Genomic DNA, 21,007 nt, shown 5'->3' with positions numbered 1-21,007 from the left:
CTCATTTCCAGCGATCTATAACTACAATGCCTCTCAAGATGTGGAGCTCTCCTTGGAGATCGGAGACACGGTTCACATCCTGGAGATGTATGAGGGTAAGTCTGGATGGCCTCCTGCCAGACGGGGAAAGGGAAGCACAGTGGAAGTTACTTATTAATAAGGCACTTCGAGCAAACATCAACATGCCTTACTTCCTGACATGGTGCTGGTAAAAAAACCCAGGAAGTACTTAGGCTATACAACTTTGTGCTGAGAGTGATTTCCGACACAGCCAGCCAAATACATGAGTGCCACCGTGCTCAGACCCCAGAACGTCAGAGCATATGAATAGCCGAACCCAAAGCCGCGGATGCAGAAGGATCCGACACAGTGCTGGCCCGGGAGGAGCCACGTGGGACCCTGGATTGGCTGCCGCGCAAAGGAAACACTGCCGATTAAGTGGCTCTTTCTACTCAGCACTAAATGTTGCCAGATTGGGGGAGAAATGAGGGAGAGACTTACTGGTGCTGCTGAGATTCTTTCACAGAACTAGGTCAGGGCTACAGCAGGTCCAGAAAGCCCCGTAGTATATTTCCTGCAATTAGGTCAGGCTAGGGAGGTGGTCCAGTTAACCTGTCAGTGGGCTGTAGGGAAGTACTCAGCACGCCTGGTTTGTCTGAAAAGCAAAGGTCGTGCCCACTCCCCCCCGCATCCCACTCCACCCGAGGCTTGTAGCTCCATGTCAGTGGAGCTCGAATCCCAGCAGGACCCCTCCACGTATCCACATTTCTAGTTCAAATCCCAGAGTACCACCAACATGCGTCCAGGCCACCGAAGTTGAGGATCAAAGCAAAGACCAATTTTCGGGGCCCGTTTATTCCCTCTGAAGAGTAAGGCAGGAAGAAGGTGGGCAGCAAGGAAGACTTTTCTCAGAGGGTGAAGCTTCTTAGAATCAGGATCTCTAGATTTTCAGGATCCACACTTGCCCTCATCCATGTAAATGCTTGTGATGGCGGAATAGCAAAGGTGGCCATTAGGAATCTAATGCACTTGCCTAGAATGGGGGGAGAAAAGCTGGGAAGCCAGGGGGAAAGGAAGCAGGGTTTGGCCATAGAAAAGCTAAATCATTCTGCCTGATTGCATAGAAGACTCTATTATCCCTGCTGCCTCCCTTTATGTTTAGGCAGGGGGCCAGGGTTTCCTCTCCCTTCCACACAGCTCAAAGCACAGCCATGCAGCTCCCAGGGGCAGGGAGAAGGGGGAGAGGGCCGTGCGGACTCTCCCCCCACCCCCCTCTCTTTGCTCTTTTCATCCTCGCCATCTCAGGTCCAGCCCAACATCGGTTCCATGTTGTCCCTAAATCACCAAGACACAAGGGACAATCTACTTACTGTCTGATCTCAAGACCGCTTTGCTTATTGAAACCACAGTCCCCTCAGGCCTTACTAGGTCATACTTCTCTGTCAGGGGCCAGATTTATCCATTCTAGCCAGTATCTGTGTTACACATTTTTGCATTGTACAGGCAGAAGGCATATGTTTGGCTTTGGAAACTCTTCCGTATAGGCTTGAAAAGAATGTATGTTAGGACCATCTGTGGATGACGGTTAGATTCTTATTTATTTATCATTTTTTTTTTTCAAATTTGCTGTACATCATTGTTTTCCTCCGTTCTCCATCAGAGAACAGTGTTCAGTCTTTCACCATGCTTACAGTTTATGTCAATGATGATGATTTACAGTGATGTCAGTTTTTTGCCTTATATATTTTCAGGCCTATTTTTAGGTACGTACAATTTTAGAATTGTTATACTGAAACAATTTGCACTTTTGAATTTTTTTAGAGAGAGAGAGTGCAAGCAGGGGAGAGGGGCCGAGAACAGGGGGTGGAGGGGAATGAGAGAGAGAGAGAGAGAAAGAGAGAGAGAGAATGAATCTTAAACAGGCTCTACTCTCAGTGTGGAGGCTGATGCAGGGCTCAATCCCACAACCCTGGGATCATGACCCGAGCTGAAATCAAGAGTTGGACGCTCAACTGAGTGAGCTACCCAGGCACCTCTGAACAGTTTGAACTTTTAATTCCTGTTTATTAAATCTTTTTACCGTTCGTTTTGTCTGTAGGATTGCTTTTTTCCTTAGTCTAGTTTGTCTGAAATTACAGCCAACTCATTGGCGGTCTAGGACTCCCCATTTTTGTTCTCCTGGACCCACCAGGCCATCAGAAACGCTGCTCGGCCATTCAGGAAACTTTTCTTAATTCGGCAGTTGCCCCAAGAAGAGAGGAGCCTCACACGCTGGCCTCGTCTCTCTAAGGTTTGATCTCTTTCAGATCTCGACCTGGTAATTCCCGCTTGACCGTAGCAGAGTTGCAGTATGTGTGCATGTGGTGGGTTTTGTCAAGTTTTTCCAAGTGTCCTGTGGAGTGTAGGAGGGAAGAGCGGAGAGTTGATTGGAAATAAAGTAGGTGATGTCTTTTGAATACATTTGCAACGCTCTCTCTTCATCGTTACGTGACCCGAACATAGTTTTTTGGAATCGCTCACTGAAGCACTCTGTCCTCCCAGGATTCATATAATGGTCCTTTTCAATTTGTGCTCTGTCTTTACCGAGTGGTTTCCCAGTTGACCCATGGACATTCCTCAAGGTAGTACTCCCCTGGAGCCAGCCGAGGAGGTCACTGAGCTTGGTTGGATTGAAATGTAATCCAGATCCACAAGCACCTTCATTTCAAGTACCTTCTGGAGCTTGAGGCCAAAAGCCACAGTGCTCCTGGTGTTCTGGAGCTCGCTGGCGCTGGCCCAGCTGATAGGCAGTCACACAAATACCTGTCACTTCTTCGATGCTGCGTCTTGAGTATGATGGTTCCGGTGCTCCAGTCCTGACCGCAGGAAGCTGATGTTCTTGTTAACTGCTACCATAAAATATCTGGGGTGCCACAGGACTCTTTCACGTCAAAAAAGGATGTCCGTGCCCATTTGACACCTGGTGTGTGTCAAGGTATGAATGGGCAGACTTAGAACATGAGCTTACGGAGTCCCTTTACCACCACCAAGAGGCCTGTCGGTTTTACGGAGATTATTGTATTGGATTATGTCTTTATATAGTGCTCGTTTTAGGGGATTAATTTTTTTCTTTAATTTTTAAAAAATGTTTTATCTATTTTTGAGACAGAGAGCGACAGAGCACGAGCAGGGGAAGGGCAGAGAGAGAGGGAGACACAGAATCCGAAGCAGGCTCCAGGCTCCGAGCTGCCGGCACAGAGCCCGAGGCGGGGCTCGAACTCACCAACCGCGAGATCGTGACCTGAGCCGAAGTCAGACGCTTGCTTAACCGACTGAGCCACCCAGGGGCCCCTGGGATTAATTTTTCTTTTTTTTTAATAGTGCCCACCTTGCCAGATGCAGTGATAGGTTCTTATGTCTCCTAAGTACTTCGAGTTCTTGGCTGGGTTCTCAAATTCCTTTATTATTTCAGGCAGTTCAGGAGTAAGTGAGTGCAGGAGTACTTTGCAAACATTAAACAGGGTGGAAATGCTGAGTAATAACTTAAGTTCTCTCCCTCCTCCCCCATCTCCTCTTTCCTTTAAAAAAAATAAATAAATAAGTAAACAAAATGGAACCGCCCAGAGTACTGCCAGATGGAATTTAAGGCTAATGCTGGCACTATTTCATGGCCTGAGGGGTTTTGTGTCTTCCAGCTTCCTGTCTGATTTGGCTCCTGGGGCTCCCCCTCCTCCTGCACACTCCGCCCCACTCTGCCTTTGTGGTATTCACACACCAGACCTGTGTGTGCTTTTTCCGGTATGGACGTGAGTCTACCTTTCTGGAGCCCAGCTACGGAAAATTCTTTTCTGCCCACAACCCATCACCGAAAACCACTCACGGCTCTTCCTTTTGCTGTTTCCTGGCCTGTGGTCGCATGAATAATTATGAAAGTGGTAGCTTCTTGAAGGCAAAGCCAGCTCGTCTTGCGTCTGTAGGGCCGGCGCCTTGCACAGCACCTGGCACATAGTAGGCGTTCTGCAGAAGTCCGTTAAAGGAATGAAGACAAAAGACAGGACCAAAGCAAGCCTGACGGAGCAAGGCAAGCTAGCGTGGAGAGTAAGAGAGGGTGGCAGTCACCTCCACAGAACCCCAGGTATCACAGGCAGAGTTGTTCTCCTTTTATGAGGGAAATATGGAAGGCTCCAACATTGCCCCCACCCGCAGCAGACTGCAGAAGGATTTGGTTATTGCATGAGTTTTGTTGTCTTTGTTTTTAATAACCGCTGCGTTGAGATCTATTTCAAATACCATACCGTTTACCCATTTAAAGGATACAATCCTTAAAAGGGCAATCCTTGGGCTTTAAAGGGCAATCGTCATCACTGTCTACTTGCAGAACGTTTTCGTGAACCCAGAGAGAATCCCTGTACCCATTTGGTGGCCATTATCCCCCAGCTCCAAGCAACCACCCACCTCGTGTCTGTCTCAGGAGATTTGCCCCGTCTAGACCGTTCACGTAACATGGGGCCCTTTGTGACTAGCCTAGTGCAATGGTTTTAAGGCTCGTCATTGTTGCAGCGGGTATCAGTACTTCCTATCTTTTTATGGCTCAATAATATTCATTGTATGCCTACATCACATTTTATCTATCCATTCATCCGTTGATGGACATTTAAGTTGTTTACGCTTTTCACCTGTTATGAGTAATGTTGCTATAACCCTTTAGGTATAGGTTTCCGTGTGGACGTATGTTTTCAGTTCTCTCGTTCCTAGGTATGTTCCTAGGTATGTTCCTAGGAGTGGAATTGCTGGGTCATATAATAACTTTTCCTTTTGGGGAAGTGCCAGTCTGATTACTTGAGTTTTGCCCCCACACCACAGCCCAAATGAGTGCCCTGCTATCGCTTATCACTCACTGCTTTCTGTCACCTTGCTCCTGAACTTCATTTGCTGCTAAAAACGGGCGCAGGGACGGAGAACCGGCCGTGTGTACTGTTCGTGTTGTAGCGGCCCCCAAGAATTATGTTCCTTCAGAGACTTTTTCAGGGAACGAGATCCCTCAAGGACTGAAGCCAGTGGCCTCGCCTCTCTTCATCTTTGGCATCAGCCCGGCCTGTAGTCGTTGCCGTATCTTCGCTTCTTTAACCAGGCCAGGGATTTGGTAGCGAGGTGGCTGTTCTCTCTCTCGAGTGTTCTTTCCCACCCCAGATCCGTGGGCGTGGCTGGAAAATCGCTGCTCTCTGGAGATTCCAGTTGTGGTCATTTATTCACTCAAAAGAACTTGCTGAGCAAGTGGTGATGATCCTCTTATTCTGTGCTAGGTACGTTTATTGAACACGAGAGATGCCCTAGGCACTGAGGTCACCTGAGTGACAAAACAGCAAGGGGCCTGTTCTCACAGGGTTTTCATTAAAAACAAGAGAACGGAGTGAGTAAACAAAACAATTCAGATACTTCGAAGTGCTGTGAGGGAAAAAGGATGATATTACCGGCACCAGAAGTAGACTTGGGTGATGGCGAGGGAGAGGGGAGAAGGCAGAAAATACTGCTTTAGATCAGATGATTTTGTCCCTCTCTAGGTTGACCATCCTGGGCAGGACACTTAAACTCTTTTTGTGTCACGGTCATGGCATCTAAAATCGGGTCACTCCTTGAATTGAAAGTGATTAAATGAAAGTGCTTTGAAAAATCAGGTTCCAGCATTCTTGTTACCATTAAGCTCTCCTCTCCCGTGATCAACCCAATTCCAGTCATAAGTGACTTAATGCCCAGGGTCTGTTGTTCCAACAATGAGTACTGGTTTCCTGCATTTGATTCATGTGCATTGATGGATTCGTTTTCAGCCCCATAAACCACTCACGAGCTCAGGAGAGAGGGTGGCTGGTGTTAACAGTGATTTCTGAGGGTAAGCATAACACAGTTGGCCATAACAAAATGAGATAATGTCTCAAAGGCGTTCCAAGCTCTACGGAAGCGAGTACAGCACAAAGCTTTGTACAGTTTTAGTGTAACACGTAGCGGCCCAAAGCATGGCACAAACGATTGCGTTGGAACCCGAGGAAACGGGCAATCTTGAAAAGTTGAAATAAAAAGAAGCATTTGTGTATATATAGGCAGTCCCAATATACCCATGTTATTTCTTCTGTATAGAATGAGGCCGGTTTTGAAATGCACCTTTATCGAGAAATCCATTCCCTGATAATAGAAGGAATTCATATGGATTATGACTTCAGCTGTACGTATCTTGAATCTTATCTTTATAAAGCAGGCTTTTTCTAAAGTTTATTTATTTATCTTGAAAGAGAGGGAATGAGCAGGGGAGGGGCAGAGAAAGAGGGAGGGAGGGAGGGAGAGAGAGAGAGAGAGAGAGAGAGCGAGAGAATCCCAAGCAGGCTCCATTGCCGAGTGTGGAGCCTGACACGGGGCTTGATCTCACACTCGTGAGATCACGACCTGAGCCAAAATCAAGGGTCGGATGCTTCACTGACCGAGCCACCCAGGCGCCCCTAAAGCAGGATTTTTTTTGTAAGTATAGCGGGCAGTATCCTGGCAGATAGGTAGAGTTCCATGGCACTGAATTTTGGTTCCGTGGCTGACAAAACTCTAACAGGAACATCAAAAAGAACTTTTTTCCAGCAGAGGCTTAATAAGCACCTTTCTGAGATGTGCTGAGTGGACCCGTATTGGACCATCTGATACCGTAAGGTCTTACTGAGCTCTTTCAGAACGTCTGATTCAGGAAGAAGGATTGTCACACCTTCCCGTCCTGTACAGCCCGGTAGCCTTGACATGCTTCTGTTGTACCGCTTCGTGTTTTCTTCTCCATGTGGTCAGCTTTGCGCAATGATCACAGACGAGTAAGAGACAGAGCAAATCGAGATTAATTCGTAAAAACTCAGTTCTCACCAGCATGTAGAAAATGCTACTGGGTAGAAGCTGAAATAAGGCGTCTGATGTGTTTGTAACTTTCATTTGCTTTTGTCACCCGGCGGGGCAAGATCATTGAAAGTATACTGTAACTCAGAATCCGTGGCCTCACCATGCTCTAGGGTTAAAAACCGCTGCCTTTCACACACATCACTGGCAGCGAGCCCAACGGCTTGGATTTTATGATAAGGACTGCGTGCAAACGTTTTGGCATCAGCCTGGGAAGCAAATTAGGCCTTGTTGAGTGTGCCGGTCATTTCCCACATCTGTCTGACCTTTACCTTCAGTCCTGCCTGTCAGCTACTTCTCCTGGGGACACGTGTTCCTGAGACGTGTTTTCCCAAAAGGCGAATGTGGCAGCGGGAGTGTGTTTACCAGAAAAACTAATTAAGAGTAGAACCGGTGAGAAGTTTCAGATTTAATCTTAGCAAACGGAGAGTGCCTTTTCTTCTTTCAGAAGCATATTTGGATGTGCTTGTAAAATGCCATCCTTAAAATTTAGGTTACTGGTATATTAGGAGGTAGGACGCGGCACCTTCTAGCGTAGGGGTCAGGACTTTTTTCCGAGCGGCGCCTTCGTTCAGTTACGTTGTCGTGATGCAGCTGAAGAGGCAAGCCCAGCCTGAAAGCAAAAGTGTTTTGGGGAATTCTCTGGAGGAATGGTCTCCTGAGCTTTTGGCGTCCCGTTAGTTTCCACCTCCAAGGGATCTTGCTGGGATCAAGGGGTCGAGAAGGTGGCAAAGTAGTGAGCAAGCTCCTTCCGTCCCACACATACACGTAACCACGCATGGCTCTCTTCGCACTTCTGAATGCTGGGCCATTCACATTATTTGGTGTATAACTTTTACCAAAAATGCCTTAGGTGTCTCTTCTCCATTGTGAAACGTAGCACATCAAAGCATTGTGGCATAGGTAAGACTCTGTGAACGATTAGCGAAAGGAGAGAGTCCTAGAGGCAAATTTAAGATCGATCGAGGGCACATACGAGAACCATACCTCTCCTCTTGCTTCTATCTGGAGAGAGAAGGTTGACGTATGCCTCTGCTTTGCTCATGGTAATATGAGGGCAATTTATGATCTCAAAAAGCACACAGGGGGACTCGGGCATCACAAATACCCACTCTGTGCTGGAGTGTCCCATTTTATTCAACCCATAGAGGCGAGTCCTCCAGTAGAAAGTGTCATAGAAAACAGGCTGCCTGAGAAACCTGAATCCCGCGAACCAGTCTTAGAAGCAGGTGGGAACTTCGGTTCTTTTCCTTGCCTCGCCGCCTTGTAGAACTCAGGCTACAAAGAACTGTGCACAGAGTAAGATAGGCAGGATTCTTGTTACAGAAAGATTTTCAGTCCGACCCTTATGTTCTGTGTATGTGTCCCCAGCGTTTGTCATCTGATCAGTATTAAATACGTCAGCACTCAACTTTGCCAATAGGAATCTAAGATTTTATTTTTTTTATTTTTATTTTTTTTTAAATTTGTTTTTCAACGTTTATTTATTTTTGGGACAGAGAGAGACAGAGCATGAACGGGGGAGGGGCAGAGAGAGAGGGAGACACAGAATCGGAAACAGGCTCCAGGCTCTGAGCCATCAGCCCAGAGCCTGACGCGGGGCTCGAACTCACGGACCGCGAGATCGTGACCTGGCTGAAGTCGGACGCTTAACCGACTGCGCCACCCAGGCGCCCCAGGAATCTAAGATTTTAAACAACTGTACCTGGCAAGGTAGTCCATCTTCCAGGTGGGAAAAGTAACTGACACTAAATTTCTAACCTTGAACACTTGTTTAGTGTCCACCAATATAGATTGAAGAGTCTGTTACTAGAGTTGGAGTTGAAAGAATGGGAGGGGGTTGGAGGAGAGCTTTTTGTTTTGTTAGTCTTCCTGTCACGTTCATTGCCCACCGAATGTCAAGTCAGGCCTCCAAATACCCTATTTTGGTAACTTCTGAGTTCTTTTTTGGCTGCGTTCAGTATCTGCTCAGACCCTGAGTTGTTTAGCACCATTTTCTCAATTATTCCAGCCATTGTCATATGGTTTTCCTGTCACCCGCACTGTTTCGGTAACTTTTTCTGGTTACTTTTCCCTTAAAGTCCTCTTTTCCATGATTTCCTTGGGGCCAGGGAACTTACCATCTTGGAAACCACAAGCGTATTCTATCAGGTGCCCCGGGTCTGGAGTGAAGCTTCCAGCTGCCTTACGTCTGCTTCGGCTCAGTTCGTCGTCAGGAACTTAAGAATGGTTTAGAGAAGTTCTTCTTCCAGGGAGCACAGACACATTCCTCAGAAAACAAAGAAAAGAGAACTTTAAATAGTCTAACGTCATCAACACAGGAACCAGACGATGGCTCTGGAGGTAGGAGATAGCCCCTGGATGAGGTCACTGGTACCCTCGGTGCCAGATTTGTCTGGCATCTTACGTCTCCTGCCTGTGCCAAGCATTGAGCTAAGGGCTTTCATGTACTGAATATTAGTTCTTTCAATCCGGGGAGAGCAGAGTTACTGATGCTCGTTTAATAAGTGTGAAAATCAGGTTAAGAAGCTTGGAACTTGACACGGCTAGTAAGTCGTAAACTGTGACTGTCACCCTGGCCCTGTGGATTCCAAGTAGAATGTTCTTTCTTCATTGCGAGGCCTTTGAGGAAATGACTCTTCTATTTTGGACGTGACATGTAGTTTTTCAAAGAGGGTGAGGTTCTTTTTTGCTTTTTAAGTAGCTGGCAGACCAGCTTACCACCACCCCAAATGTGTCTGCATTGGGGTGAGCTCTTTCTTTTTTTCTTAATTTTTATTGTATTATTTTTTCATGTTTATTTACTTTTGAGAGAGAGAGTGAGAGAGAGAGAGACCTAGCATGAGTGGGGAAGGGGGAGAGAGAGAGGGAGGCACAGAATCCCAAGCAGGCTCTAGGCTCCCAGCCGTCAGCACAGAGCCCGACGTGGGGCTCGAACCCACGAACCGTGAGATTATGACCTGAGCCGAAGTCAGACGCTTAACTGACTGAGCCACCCAGGTGCCCCTGAACCCTTCCTGAACGTCCTCCCCTCCACGGCCCTGCCACACTTGTCTGCTGCTCTGGCCAGGTGGTCCCCTCCCTGCTCTCAAAGCCCAGAGTGTGTTTGGGCCCGCTGCACCCCCAGTGCCCACGTGTCTCGGCCGCTCCCCCCACTCCTTCCCCCCCCCCCCGCCTCTTTTCAGGAACTGGCTTTCTCTGAGCAGGTAGGCATGTCTATTCCAGGGGAGCATAGCACAGTCATCTCCACCCAGAGATACGGGTTCCTGTCCCCCCAGTCCACACACACGAGGTCAGAATTACGGAGGGGCTGGACTGCCGTCGCTGATAGTGTGTCCAACCCCCTCAGGTGTGGGGGCAAGAGAAGCAGAGTGGTCACCCTGAAGCAGTCTCCCTCCCTGTATGTGTCTGCCACTGAACGGACGACTGGCGTCCCTGATGGCACCCTCCTGCTTGTGTTAGTAAAGAGGGCATCGGAATCGAACGCAGCGGTCGTTGGCTCGGGCACTCTCGGAAGGTTTCGTGTGGTTCCCGTTCGTGGCCTTGCCGCTGATCTTCCGCTACCGAGACTCTCGGTGCCGTCAGCGCTGCTGGGCCCCGCCTTGGCTTCTGCCACTGTCGATGTCCTCACACCCCTGGCGGCACGTCCTGGGCTCTGTCTGGGTTCTCAAGGTGGGGCCCAGCGGTTCACTTTAAGAGTCTGTAAGTACAGCTTTGCCCTTTCGTTTTTAGGATGCACTGCGCCGGGGACCTCAGAGCAAGTTAGTGCTAAGTGTCCCAGACTGGCGGGGCTCTCTGGACGGCGCTGGGTCGTTGGCGATGACCTTGCTGGGTCATCGGCAAGGGGGGCATTGCCCCCTTCACCCGACTCGTGCTCTAAGCTAAAACACGAATGTTTCCGGTACTCTGCCCGGGAGGAGTTTCCTCTCTTTCTGGGGCCTCCATTCTCCCCTGAGAGAGTAAGGCTGCGTTTATGCGTGCCCTTTACCTCGGTGTCCCCCTCAGTAGGCTCAGACAGTTACCTGAAAAGAGCAGCCTGCGCTGCGTTTCCAGAAATCCTCGGCAAACTGGCCACGCAAGCGTGCCTTCCCCTCACCCGTGTCTCTGTTCCACCCGCGACAAGATTAGAGAGCCTTTGAGAGCGGGGTTTGGGGTGCACAGTCCCCCAACCCCTCGGAGCCCCGTGGAGCCAGACATAGGTCTTTATGGAAATGGGCCTCCTTAAATACATCTTGCTGGATTCGTGGGTTCCTCACTCCCAAACCTGCATCCCTCTCTCGTCCCTCTCGCAAATCGGCGCTGATGCGGATCCCGGCGCCGCTGATGCGGATCCCGGCGCCGGCGCCGCGGTGAGTTGCGCCGCATCCCGTCGTTTCAGCTTCCTTGAACTAGTTGGAGAAGCTAGAGACCCACATCGCGGAGGACGGCAGTTAGAGCCCCTGGCAAGACAGCTGACGGCTGGCTGCACTGCTTTGCCTTAAACAAGAAAGAAGGAAAAGGCGACATCCAGGAAAGAGGGAGTTGGCAAACCAGAGCGACGATGTTGATCAGACTAGGGGAAATTGAATTCCCCCGGTGTCGCCGAGCTTCAGGGCGTCTGTGAAGCCAAGGGAGGTTTCCTCCTTTTGCGGTGGGCCTTTGGATACTCGTGTCTCCGTCGTGCCGGCTGTGGCTTGGGTCTGCCCCCACCCCCACCCTGAACCAGGCCCCTCTGCCTGTCTCAGGAGGTGTTGGCTGGTTGAAAGAAATCTCTGGCATTACCATCTCTAGTAGGCAACGAGGAGAAACTTGGGCATTTTTAGCTATGGACTCGGATTTTATGAGCTAACACACTGGGGGAAAAAGTTGAATGTTTTTGTGGAAGGAAATTTAAGACACGAAAGCCTAATTACTTTCACAGTTGAAGAAACGGAGTCCCGCAGACCTGGTGAGCACAGAACCGGGCTTTTTCATTTCAGATGAGTCTTCATAAGGAGCCACGCCTCCTCTTTTCTGGACATTCTGGCCTCCAGGCTGGTGCTTAGGGTCTGCCCAGCTCTGCCCGTTGGGCATGGGACCCCACACCTTGCTCAGACCTCGCTTTGGGGTCTGGTTTTAGAGGTGCAGGTTTTATTGCACGGTTCTGGCCTTGCATTCTTCTGTTCTGTCCATGACCACTGGCTCACTCACAAGACCTTCTCTGATAAAGCCATTTAAGCGTTACGGATTGCCCGAGATGTGCCAGGTACCGCAAAGACGGGTCTCTTTCCTGTTCACTCAAGAAATAAAGTGAAAGACGGAAACCACATCTCTTTCTTTTCCACTGACTTGGCATGCTAGTGTGCATGGGTTTTCTACCGGTTGGATTCCATGGCCAGGCTTCCTTCCCGTGGGAGGCAGTGCCTTGAGCAAGCGTCCCATTCATCTGCTGCATGGCCACGGAGGCAGGGATGAACCAGGCGGCAGGAGACCTGTGTTTGCATTCTCAGCTTAGATTCTAAGTCGCTGGTTGACTCTGTACAACCTTTCCCATTCCTTGCTTGTGTTTCCTCTTTTTTAAGTAAGGGTGTTAAATTTCAGGGGACTCTGAGTTCCTTTGGAGCTCAGACTTAACAACATCTGTCTGTGTATCGTAAAGGCACAAAAGTGAGCGAAGATATTTCACTGGGAAGCCTGATTTGTCTCCCAAACAGGTGTAACGGGCTTGAATCACCTTTGAGTGCCTTGGCATCCTTTTCATTTCTGCCTTTGACCCCATTTCCAAAAGCACTGGTGAGCTGCCCATTGCCTTTGGGAAGCGCGCATCCTGCGGTTGGAGGCTCTGGCCGGCAGTGAGAGCTCTGGCCCGCCTAGGAACCAGGATCCGACAGTGAGCTGTATCCGTCTGTCCTCTGAGGAGTTTGCACCCAGCTGTTCCAGCTCGCCAGCTTCCCCAGAGGGACCTCAGCCATCTCTTTGAGGAGCATCGGCTCGGGGATGAGAGGGCAGGCTTTGGCCATGGAAACCAGCCAGCGAACCCGGACAGGTTTACCTGGCCCACAGGGGATGGACCTTTGACCTTGGCCTAATTAACCGTGCCATATACCCAGCAAACTCCCAGACCAGGGGACACTTAAAGGAAAAAGAACAGGATTTAGCACATGCTCTCCCTCTGGGGATCATCTCTGGCCCTTCCCCTCCCCCATGCCATGGTGCGTATAAACAAGGGCTCCCTGTCTGGTTTTTTTGCCTTTAATTCCGGGGATCGCAACATTATCGCAACATCGTGAATGCACTTAGCGCCACTGAACCGAATACCTCAAAATGGCTAAAAGAGTAAATTCTATGTATATTTTACAACACAAAAACTCTTTACTGTTCTTGTCGGGGGGGGGGGGGGGCGGTGGCTAGTTCATTGTGGGATTGCAAAATGAGAGATTTTACAAAACTCCATGAGTTACACATCTAAATAATGCTTTTATGGTGCAGGAAGTCCTGAGTCCCCCTCAGCAATTGCCTTTGGAGTCTTCAGGACATTCATAATTCTCCCTCTGTGTGCCAGTGTCTTCCAGCCTTCCCATTAGAAGCCCTTTGTATTTAATGATTTGTTTATGGATCTATTTCCTTCCTCCTTGAAGAGGACGACGTCTGGGCTGCTGGCATTCAGTGAGTGGTTTTTTTTTTTTTTTTTTCTTTTAAACGTTTATTTGTTATTAAGAGACAGAGAGAGACAGAGCATGAGCCGGGGAGGGGCAGAGAGAGAGGGAGACACAGAATCTGAAACAGGCTTCAGGCTCTGAGCTGTCAGCGCAGAGCGCGACGCGGGGCGCGAACTCACAGACCGCGAGACCATGGCCTGGGCCGAAATCGGATGCTTGAGCAACTGAGCCACCCAGGAGCCCCCAGTGTTTTTAGGTATAGTAAATGAATGGCCACATTGGTGATGTAAATCCTTGGCTCCAGTCGCTCCTCCAAGAGAGTTTGTAACCACACTTTCTGAGGCAGCCCCACCCCCACTCATCCCTCCCCCACATTACTCTCCTTCCTTAATACTATTTAGCCCCATGTGCAGTTACTTGGTTATTTGCTGGGGCTTACGGGTACTTGTGTTTTTCTTCCCATCATAAAGCAAGACTCGGAAGGGTGGAGACGTCGTACGTCTCGCTCTCTTGGCATCTCTCTGTTGAACGAGTAAATGAATCTCCGATCTGTGGCTGAACTGTTGGAAATGGCAAAACTCGTTCAGATTCGCTTTGGAGCGCAGAACGAGCAGTGAAGATCAATGATGTTTTAAGGAGGCACAATTAAAATAAAAATGGTGGAAAAATGGTCCCGTGATTTTTTTCATACATGCCTCACTGCTTTCGGAGGCATTTTCGGACAAAAATATTCAGTAATACTTGGGAGCAATGTCATTATCATGGAATTCTAGATCGCCTTGAGGTGCTTACTTTGTTTTGGTTTGTTTCTTCCTATAAAGTTTATTTATTTATTTTGAGAGAAAGAGAGAGAGCTGGGGAGGGGCCCAGAGAGAGGAAGAAAGAGAGAATTCCAAGCAGGCTCCACCCTGTCAGCACAGAGCCCAGCGCGGGGCCTGAACTCATGAACTGTGAGATCATGACCGGAGCCCAAATCCAGAGTCAGACACTCAACTGACTGAGCCACCCGGGTGCTCCATTGTGCTCACTTCGTAATGCTCATTTGATAGTGTAAAGTTTTGCATGGCTTTTAAAAATTACAGTGAAATTCCTATACAGGAAAATATACTCATCTTAGGTATTCAGTTCAATGAATGTTGATGAATGAATGCACTCCATGTACCCAATACTCCCAGTCAAGATGTAGAACGTTTCCCTTGCCCCAAAGAGCACCCTGTTGCCTTCTTCCACACAATTCCCGCTCCAAAAAGCAACTGCCGCTCCAAAGTAGGTCACCCTGTGTAAGTTTTCCGGCTCTTCAACTGTATATAAATGGGATTATGCGTGTCTTAGTATAACACTAATCCAGTGTAATACTAGCTTCAGGAGTGGAATTTAGTGATACGTCACTTACGTATACTGATCTTGGGTGAATACTTCCAAGTAGAGATACTGCTAGGTCATAGGTCATGTGTATGTTTAATCTGATGTGAAACTACCTGCAATGTGAGAGAATTCTAATTGCCCATATCTGTACGAACACTTGGTACGGTCTTTTTAACTTTAACCATCCTAGTGGGCATAGAGTCATTTCTCATTTTTAAAAAATACGTCATTTGTACTGAGTTGAATTCATCCTGTTTGGAGTACAGATTTTGACAAGTGCGTGCACTCGGGAAATGCCGCCACAAGATACAGAACAATCCTATCTGCACCCCCTCCCCCCGCCCCCCCAAATTCGCCAGCGTCCCTCTGTATCAACGCCACCCTCAGCCTTGTTCTGTTTTCTTTCCCTATAATTTTGCCTTTGCCTAGCCCTGGCTGACCAGGGCTTATCAGCTTTACTTTTTACCCTTAATTTTCAATTTTATCCTTGTCAGAAATGCATATAATTTTAAAGGCCAGGCCGTTTCTAGCAAGTTTATAATGATAAACAGCAGTCCCATCACACCTCCTCTTGGTTTCTGGTTCTGCTTTCAACTCTTTCGGCCGGTTTTTGTGGTATATATGCTTTTTCATTTCCAAAGAACCGTGCTTCTGTTACTTGATATTTCCATTTGCATTTTTGTTTCGTAACTGCTTCTTACGGAAGATAAGGATTTAACTCTCTTACACTCCCCACCAACCACACATATACCTGTCTGTGCCGAAGAGAGATCTCCCAGTATAAATGCAATATAATTTCTTTTAAAAAGTTATTACCTAGATGATAGGGTCTACGTAGGAGAAACAGCGGATGCTGTGGAATGTCCTTTGTTTGCATTTCCTGTCTTGGATAATGTTTCTCTAGAGGTGTCTTCTTTACGTGGTGCTCTGTGGACCTGCTTCTTTTTCAGATCCAGACTTCCTGACGGAAGTATTTAGCTCCTCCTCGTATGTTCAGACAAACGAGATGATTCTGCAGCTCCACTCATTTTCCTGGATTTGCTCGTCATGGAATCTTCTGCCTTCCTGCTTCATCCTGGACTGGTTGCTCTCCAGTCCAGTTCCATAGCTTCTTTTCTGAGCTCGCGATCATCTGTCTCAGGGTTAGAAAAGTAAGAGCTAGTAGGTATCAGCAGAGCTAGGGATAATGGGCGTGAGTGTATAAATACAGGTTAACACAGCCATTGATTTTGACCTCTCTCCCTGTTTTTGAAGGCACGCGTACACATGGGCACCTTCAGTTCCAGTCCGGCATCTCAGAGTTCATTCTAGTTTTTTCCCTTTCTTGTAACTCCCTTCCAGAGTAAGAAACCTGGCTTCCAGTAAATTATTATAGTTCCCGATTTCATCAGTTCCGCAGTATGGAAGTAATCTGTCTCGATTACCACACCTTCTCCCGCACAGACATTCTCCTCAGCCTATCCTCTCTCTGATAACTCGTATCATTTCACCATTCCCCATCCCCACGGCCTGGGCATGGATGCCCTTCTCTTCACCTTCTTGCAGATCCCCCGGTCCCCATGGATGCGTACTTTGTTCTGCCTGGGCTCTGACATGCCCTGCCAGTCTGGTCCCTGTGTGGATGGCCTCCCCCACCCCCCTTGCAAATGCCTAAATTGCCCTGTCCTACGAAATGGCTCAGGGTTTACTTGTTCAGGAAGGGAAGCAGAAGGGCCAAGATACATGTCCTGAATCTGCCTCCCATTCCCCAGTGCTTTCCTCCTTTCAATCTCCCTATCCCGAAGAATTAATTGTAGCCACTCCGTTGCTTAAACCCAGCATTTGAATGCCCTTGAATATTTGCCTTTCATCCCTTGGGTCATGGCTGTTCCCAGCGAAATCATGAGCAACGCCTGTTGATTCAAAATGGGTCCAGCATCTTTTCATCTCTCCCCATTTTCACTTTACCTACTAGTCTCCTCCCTGATGTTCCTCTTTCCACTATGTCTCACCTCCTACAGTCCATTCTTATGTAAGAGCCAGCATAATGTTTTAAAAGCATAAGGCATGATGATGTCATTTAGAACCTTCCGATGGCTTCCCATTGTGCTTAGGAAACAAACGAAGTTCCTCCATGGCGTGTGGTAGCTCTGACGATCGATCCTGGCTGCACATCAGCATCACCCGAGGATCTTTTTAGAAGCGCTCGGCTTGGGTCCCACCTGCGTCCAATTAAATCAGAATATTTGGGATGTGGCTCAGGCATCGGCATGTTAAAAATTTCTCTGGTAAATCTAATGGGCAGCCAGGGTTGAGAATCATGCCTCCCTCAGACTACCTTCTAATTGCCTTCTCCCTTTTTATGACTGGTTCCATTCCGATTGTCTCAAGGAAAGCTTGATCACCTTATCTAAAGTAATGTACCATGTTACTAGTCGTCCCCTGCCATGTTCCTCTCCTTGAACGCTTCTCAGTACTGCCATTATGTGAGGTCATCTTATTTCTGTATTTTTATTTTTTGTATCAGCGTAGATGATGTATACATCTACGGGATAAAAGAAGCAACTTTGCCCGTGGAATTTGGAACTCTCAGGCATGTTCGTTTCGGAGGGGACGGATTTTTATCCTGGATTGGGGCAGTCCCAGGAAAACAGAAATGACTGGGTGCCCGAATGGAAGAACCACCCTTTGCCTGGAATCGCTTTTGATGTTCACCATGGTTGTCAGAAGCTCTCCCCCCTCCCCCCGCCCCGCTTTCGTTTTCTTGAGGTGTGATTGAAGCACAACATTTTTTTCCAGGTGCACAACATAACGATTCCATATCTGTGTTTATTGCAAACTGTTGATCACAGTAAGTGTTGTTAACATCCATTAGCATAGTAGTTGCGAAACCCTTTTCCCTTGTGATGAGAAGTTTCAAGGCTTACTCTCTCAGCAAGTTTCACATACTCAACACAGTATTATTAACGATGGTTGCCCTGCTGCACGTGACATCCCCGTGACTTCATTATTTTATAACTAGAAGTTTGTACCTTTCAACTCGCTTCACGCGTTTCGCCCTCACCTCCACCCAATGCGTCCGGGCAACCACCGATCTGTTCTGTGTATTCACGGGCTTGCACACTCACTGTTTGAGACTGACATTTCACCTACATATAGGTAAGACTAGCTCTCTGGCCTCACCATCCTCACCATTCTCTCCATTTTAATAATGTACTAATTTTTTATTTATTTATTTATTTAAAAAAAATTTTTTTTTTCAACGTTTATTTATTTTGGGGACAGAGAGAGACAGAGCATGAACGGGGGAGGGGCAGAGAGAGAGGGAGACACAGAATCGGAAACAGGCTCCAGGCTCCGAGCCATCAGCCCAGAGCCTGACGCGGGGCTCGAACTCACGGACCGCGAGATCGTGACCTGGCTGAAGTCGGACGCTTAACCGACTGCGCCACCCAGGCGCCCCAATAATGTACTAATTTAAAAAAAAAAAAATTTTAATGTTTATTTATTTTTGAGAGAGAAAGAGAGAGTGAGTGAGTGCAAGTGGGGGAAGGCCAGAGGGAGAGAGAGGGAGGGAGGCATAGAAACCGAAGCAGGCTCCAGGCTCCGAGCTGTCAACACAGAGCCCGATGCGGGGCTTGAACTCACAAACCGTGAGATCATGACCTGAGCTGAAGTCAGACGCTGAACTGAATGAGCCACCCAGGTGCCCCAATAATGTCTGAATTTTAGGGGCGCCTGGGTGGCTCAGTTGGTTAGGCGACCAACTTCAGCTCAGGTTATGTCCTCACGGTTCGTGGGTTCGAGCCCCGCTTCTGGCTCTGTGCTGACAGCTCGGAGCCTGGAGCCTGCTTCGGGTTCTGTGTCTCCCCCCTCTCTCTACCCCTCCCCTGCTCATGCTCTGTGTCTGTCTCTCAATAATAAATAAATGTCAAAAAAAAAAAGTAATTTTTTTTAAAAAGTAATTTTAAAAAGCATCCAAGATTCTCACCAGTGTACTCCTGAATCACAGCTGCTCGTTTGATGTAGCCTTCGCTGTCTCTTTGCATTGCGATGCATTTGGAAGCCTAAAAGCATACCATATTTACCTATGCTTCTCTTGTCTTAAATATTGGGATCAGTTGGAAAACGGTGTTCTTGCTTATTTATATCCCTTGCAGGTATTAGCAAGTGAACTTACGGAGTCCTGACAGTAACACGAAAACTGCAGAGAGAGGGTACTGTGCCGCCGCCTAACACCAAGCAAAATGAACGTGCTACAAATCCAGTGTGATAATTTCGTGCCTTTAGTTGGGGGCTGGACGCAAACCACAATTCTAGAGAAGATTTAGGAGGTTTAAAAAAAAAAAAAAAAGCTTTCAGAAATGACGGGTTTAGAAAGCATAATTCTGTGATGAATGGCTGCACAAAAATACTGTTTACAGAAGTACAGAGAAATTCCTCTCTGACAGTGGAGCAAAGTCCAAACGGTTCCATCTCGGTTTGGTAGGACACAGGGCAAGGAAAAGTGCTTGGAAGAGACTATTGTTTCTCAGCTTGCCTGCCCCTCCCCCACGCCAGGATGAGGCTGAAGCCATTGATTGAGGCGAAGGCATTGTCCTGTGGCAGAAAAAATCAGCCAGTGGTGTCTGGCTTGGTGTTCTAGCACCTGGCTCTCTTGTGCCCTTTGGCATCCTAAATTGGGAGCAGGGTTTCCTGTTCAAATATCTTTTTCCTAACCTTGGGCCCTGATACAAACCTGGAACGCTTTCACAGCATAGGACCCTATTCTTTCCTGTAAAAAATATAAAAGAATCCTTTAAAGGTTTGAATGCTGACAGCTTAGAAACTTGTGAAAATGTTGTTAACCCTGTGCTCAAATTCAGCTTTCTTCTTGCAATACACCCGGAACAGATTGTGCATCTGTTTTCTGGGCGATTTCGCATGGAACAAATTTCAAGAGGGTTCTAGAACCCTGTTGGCAGATGCCTGAAGCTTTAAGTACGGTTTGCATCTACTCACTGTATGTATATGGCTGCTTTACACACATATTCCACTTACAGCCGGGGTTACTTAGGCAAGATGACCAGCTTGATGCCTGATGGACGTGGGGAATGAGGAAAATCATTACAGTAAATTACCTCTAGTAGGTGTCCAATAAATATTTAATGTAAGTTATCTGTTGATGGACAGATTAAATTGTGTATTCCCTCTACCAGATAGAGGGTAGAGAAGCATCCATTGGTGTATGTGTATTTATTGAAATTTGTATAAAGAAGTGAAAGCCTTTATTCAAAGCCTCATCAAGCAAACAATTGTTTTTTTTCTATTGTTGGGGGTGTATATAGCATTGCCAAGAATTGTTTAAAACGTTGTTTTACTATTTGTTTCAACTTTTTTAGGTGCAAATGTTTGTGTATGTGAGATGTGCTATTGCCATTTAAAATTGTTGTAGAGGGGCGCCTGGGTGGCTCAGTCGGTTGAGCATCAGACTTGGGCTCAGGTCATGATCTCACGGTTGACGAGTTTGAGCCCCGCGTCCGGCTCTGTGCTGATGGCTCGGAGCCTGGAGCCTGCTTCAAATTCTGTGTCTCCCTCTCTCTGCCCCTCCCCCACTCATGCTCTGTCTCTCTCTGTCTCATAAATGAATAAACATTAAAAAAAAGTTTTTTTAATTGTTGTAAGAATAGTGGTTCTTCACCTGAGAATTTAGGTAAGAGAAAGACTATATAAATGATTAAAGTATTGGGGCACCTGGGTGGCGCAGTCGGTTAAGCGTCCGACTTCAGCCAGGTCACAATCTCGCGGTCCGTGAGTTCGAGCCCCGCGTCAGGCTCTGGGCTGATGGCTCGGAGCCTGGAGCCTGTTTCCGATTCTGTGTCTCCCTCTCTCTCTGCCCCTCCCCCGTTCATGCTCTGTCTCTCTCTGTCCCAAAAATAAATAAACGTTGAAAAAAAAAATTAAAAAAAAAATAAATGATTAAAGTATTTATTTAGTAGTGTAGGGTGACTTTTGAATTTATACACATCGATCAAAGTCTTATTCATTCATGCAAAAACAATGAATGACTAAGGTATTAAGATATTATGAGGTTGACCTGCCTTCCGTCTTGTTTTGTTGTTGTTGTTGTTCTATCCTTTCTCTAAAGGAGCGGAGATGAGTCATGATTC

At 47.5% G+C, this 21,007-nt stretch overlaps 1 protein-coding gene across 1 annotated transcript in view; it reads left to right on the top strand.

The window, feature by feature from the left end:
* DOCK5 (dedicator of cytokinesis 5) overlaps window positions 1-21,007 on the top strand; it is a 227,698-nt gene that overhangs the window by 63,996 nt on the left and 142,695 nt on the right. The window contains exon 2 of the mRNA XM_045456779.1: window positions 12-95. Within this exon, the coding sequence (XP_045312735.1) occupies window positions 12-95 (84 nt within the window). The remainder of the gene's footprint in view (window positions 1-11; window positions 96-21,007) is intronic.

The sequence above is a fragment of the Leopardus geoffroyi genome, chromosome B1, assembly GCF_018350155.1.
Source record: "Leopardus geoffroyi isolate Oge1 chromosome B1, O.geoffroyi_Oge1_pat1.0, whole genome shotgun sequence".
NCBI classification, from domain to species: domain Eukaryota; kingdom Metazoa; phylum Chordata; class Mammalia; order Carnivora; family Felidae; genus Leopardus; species Leopardus geoffroyi.
Note: the sequence above shows the minus strand (reverse complement) of the source record. Positions and strands in the feature narration are given on the sequence as shown.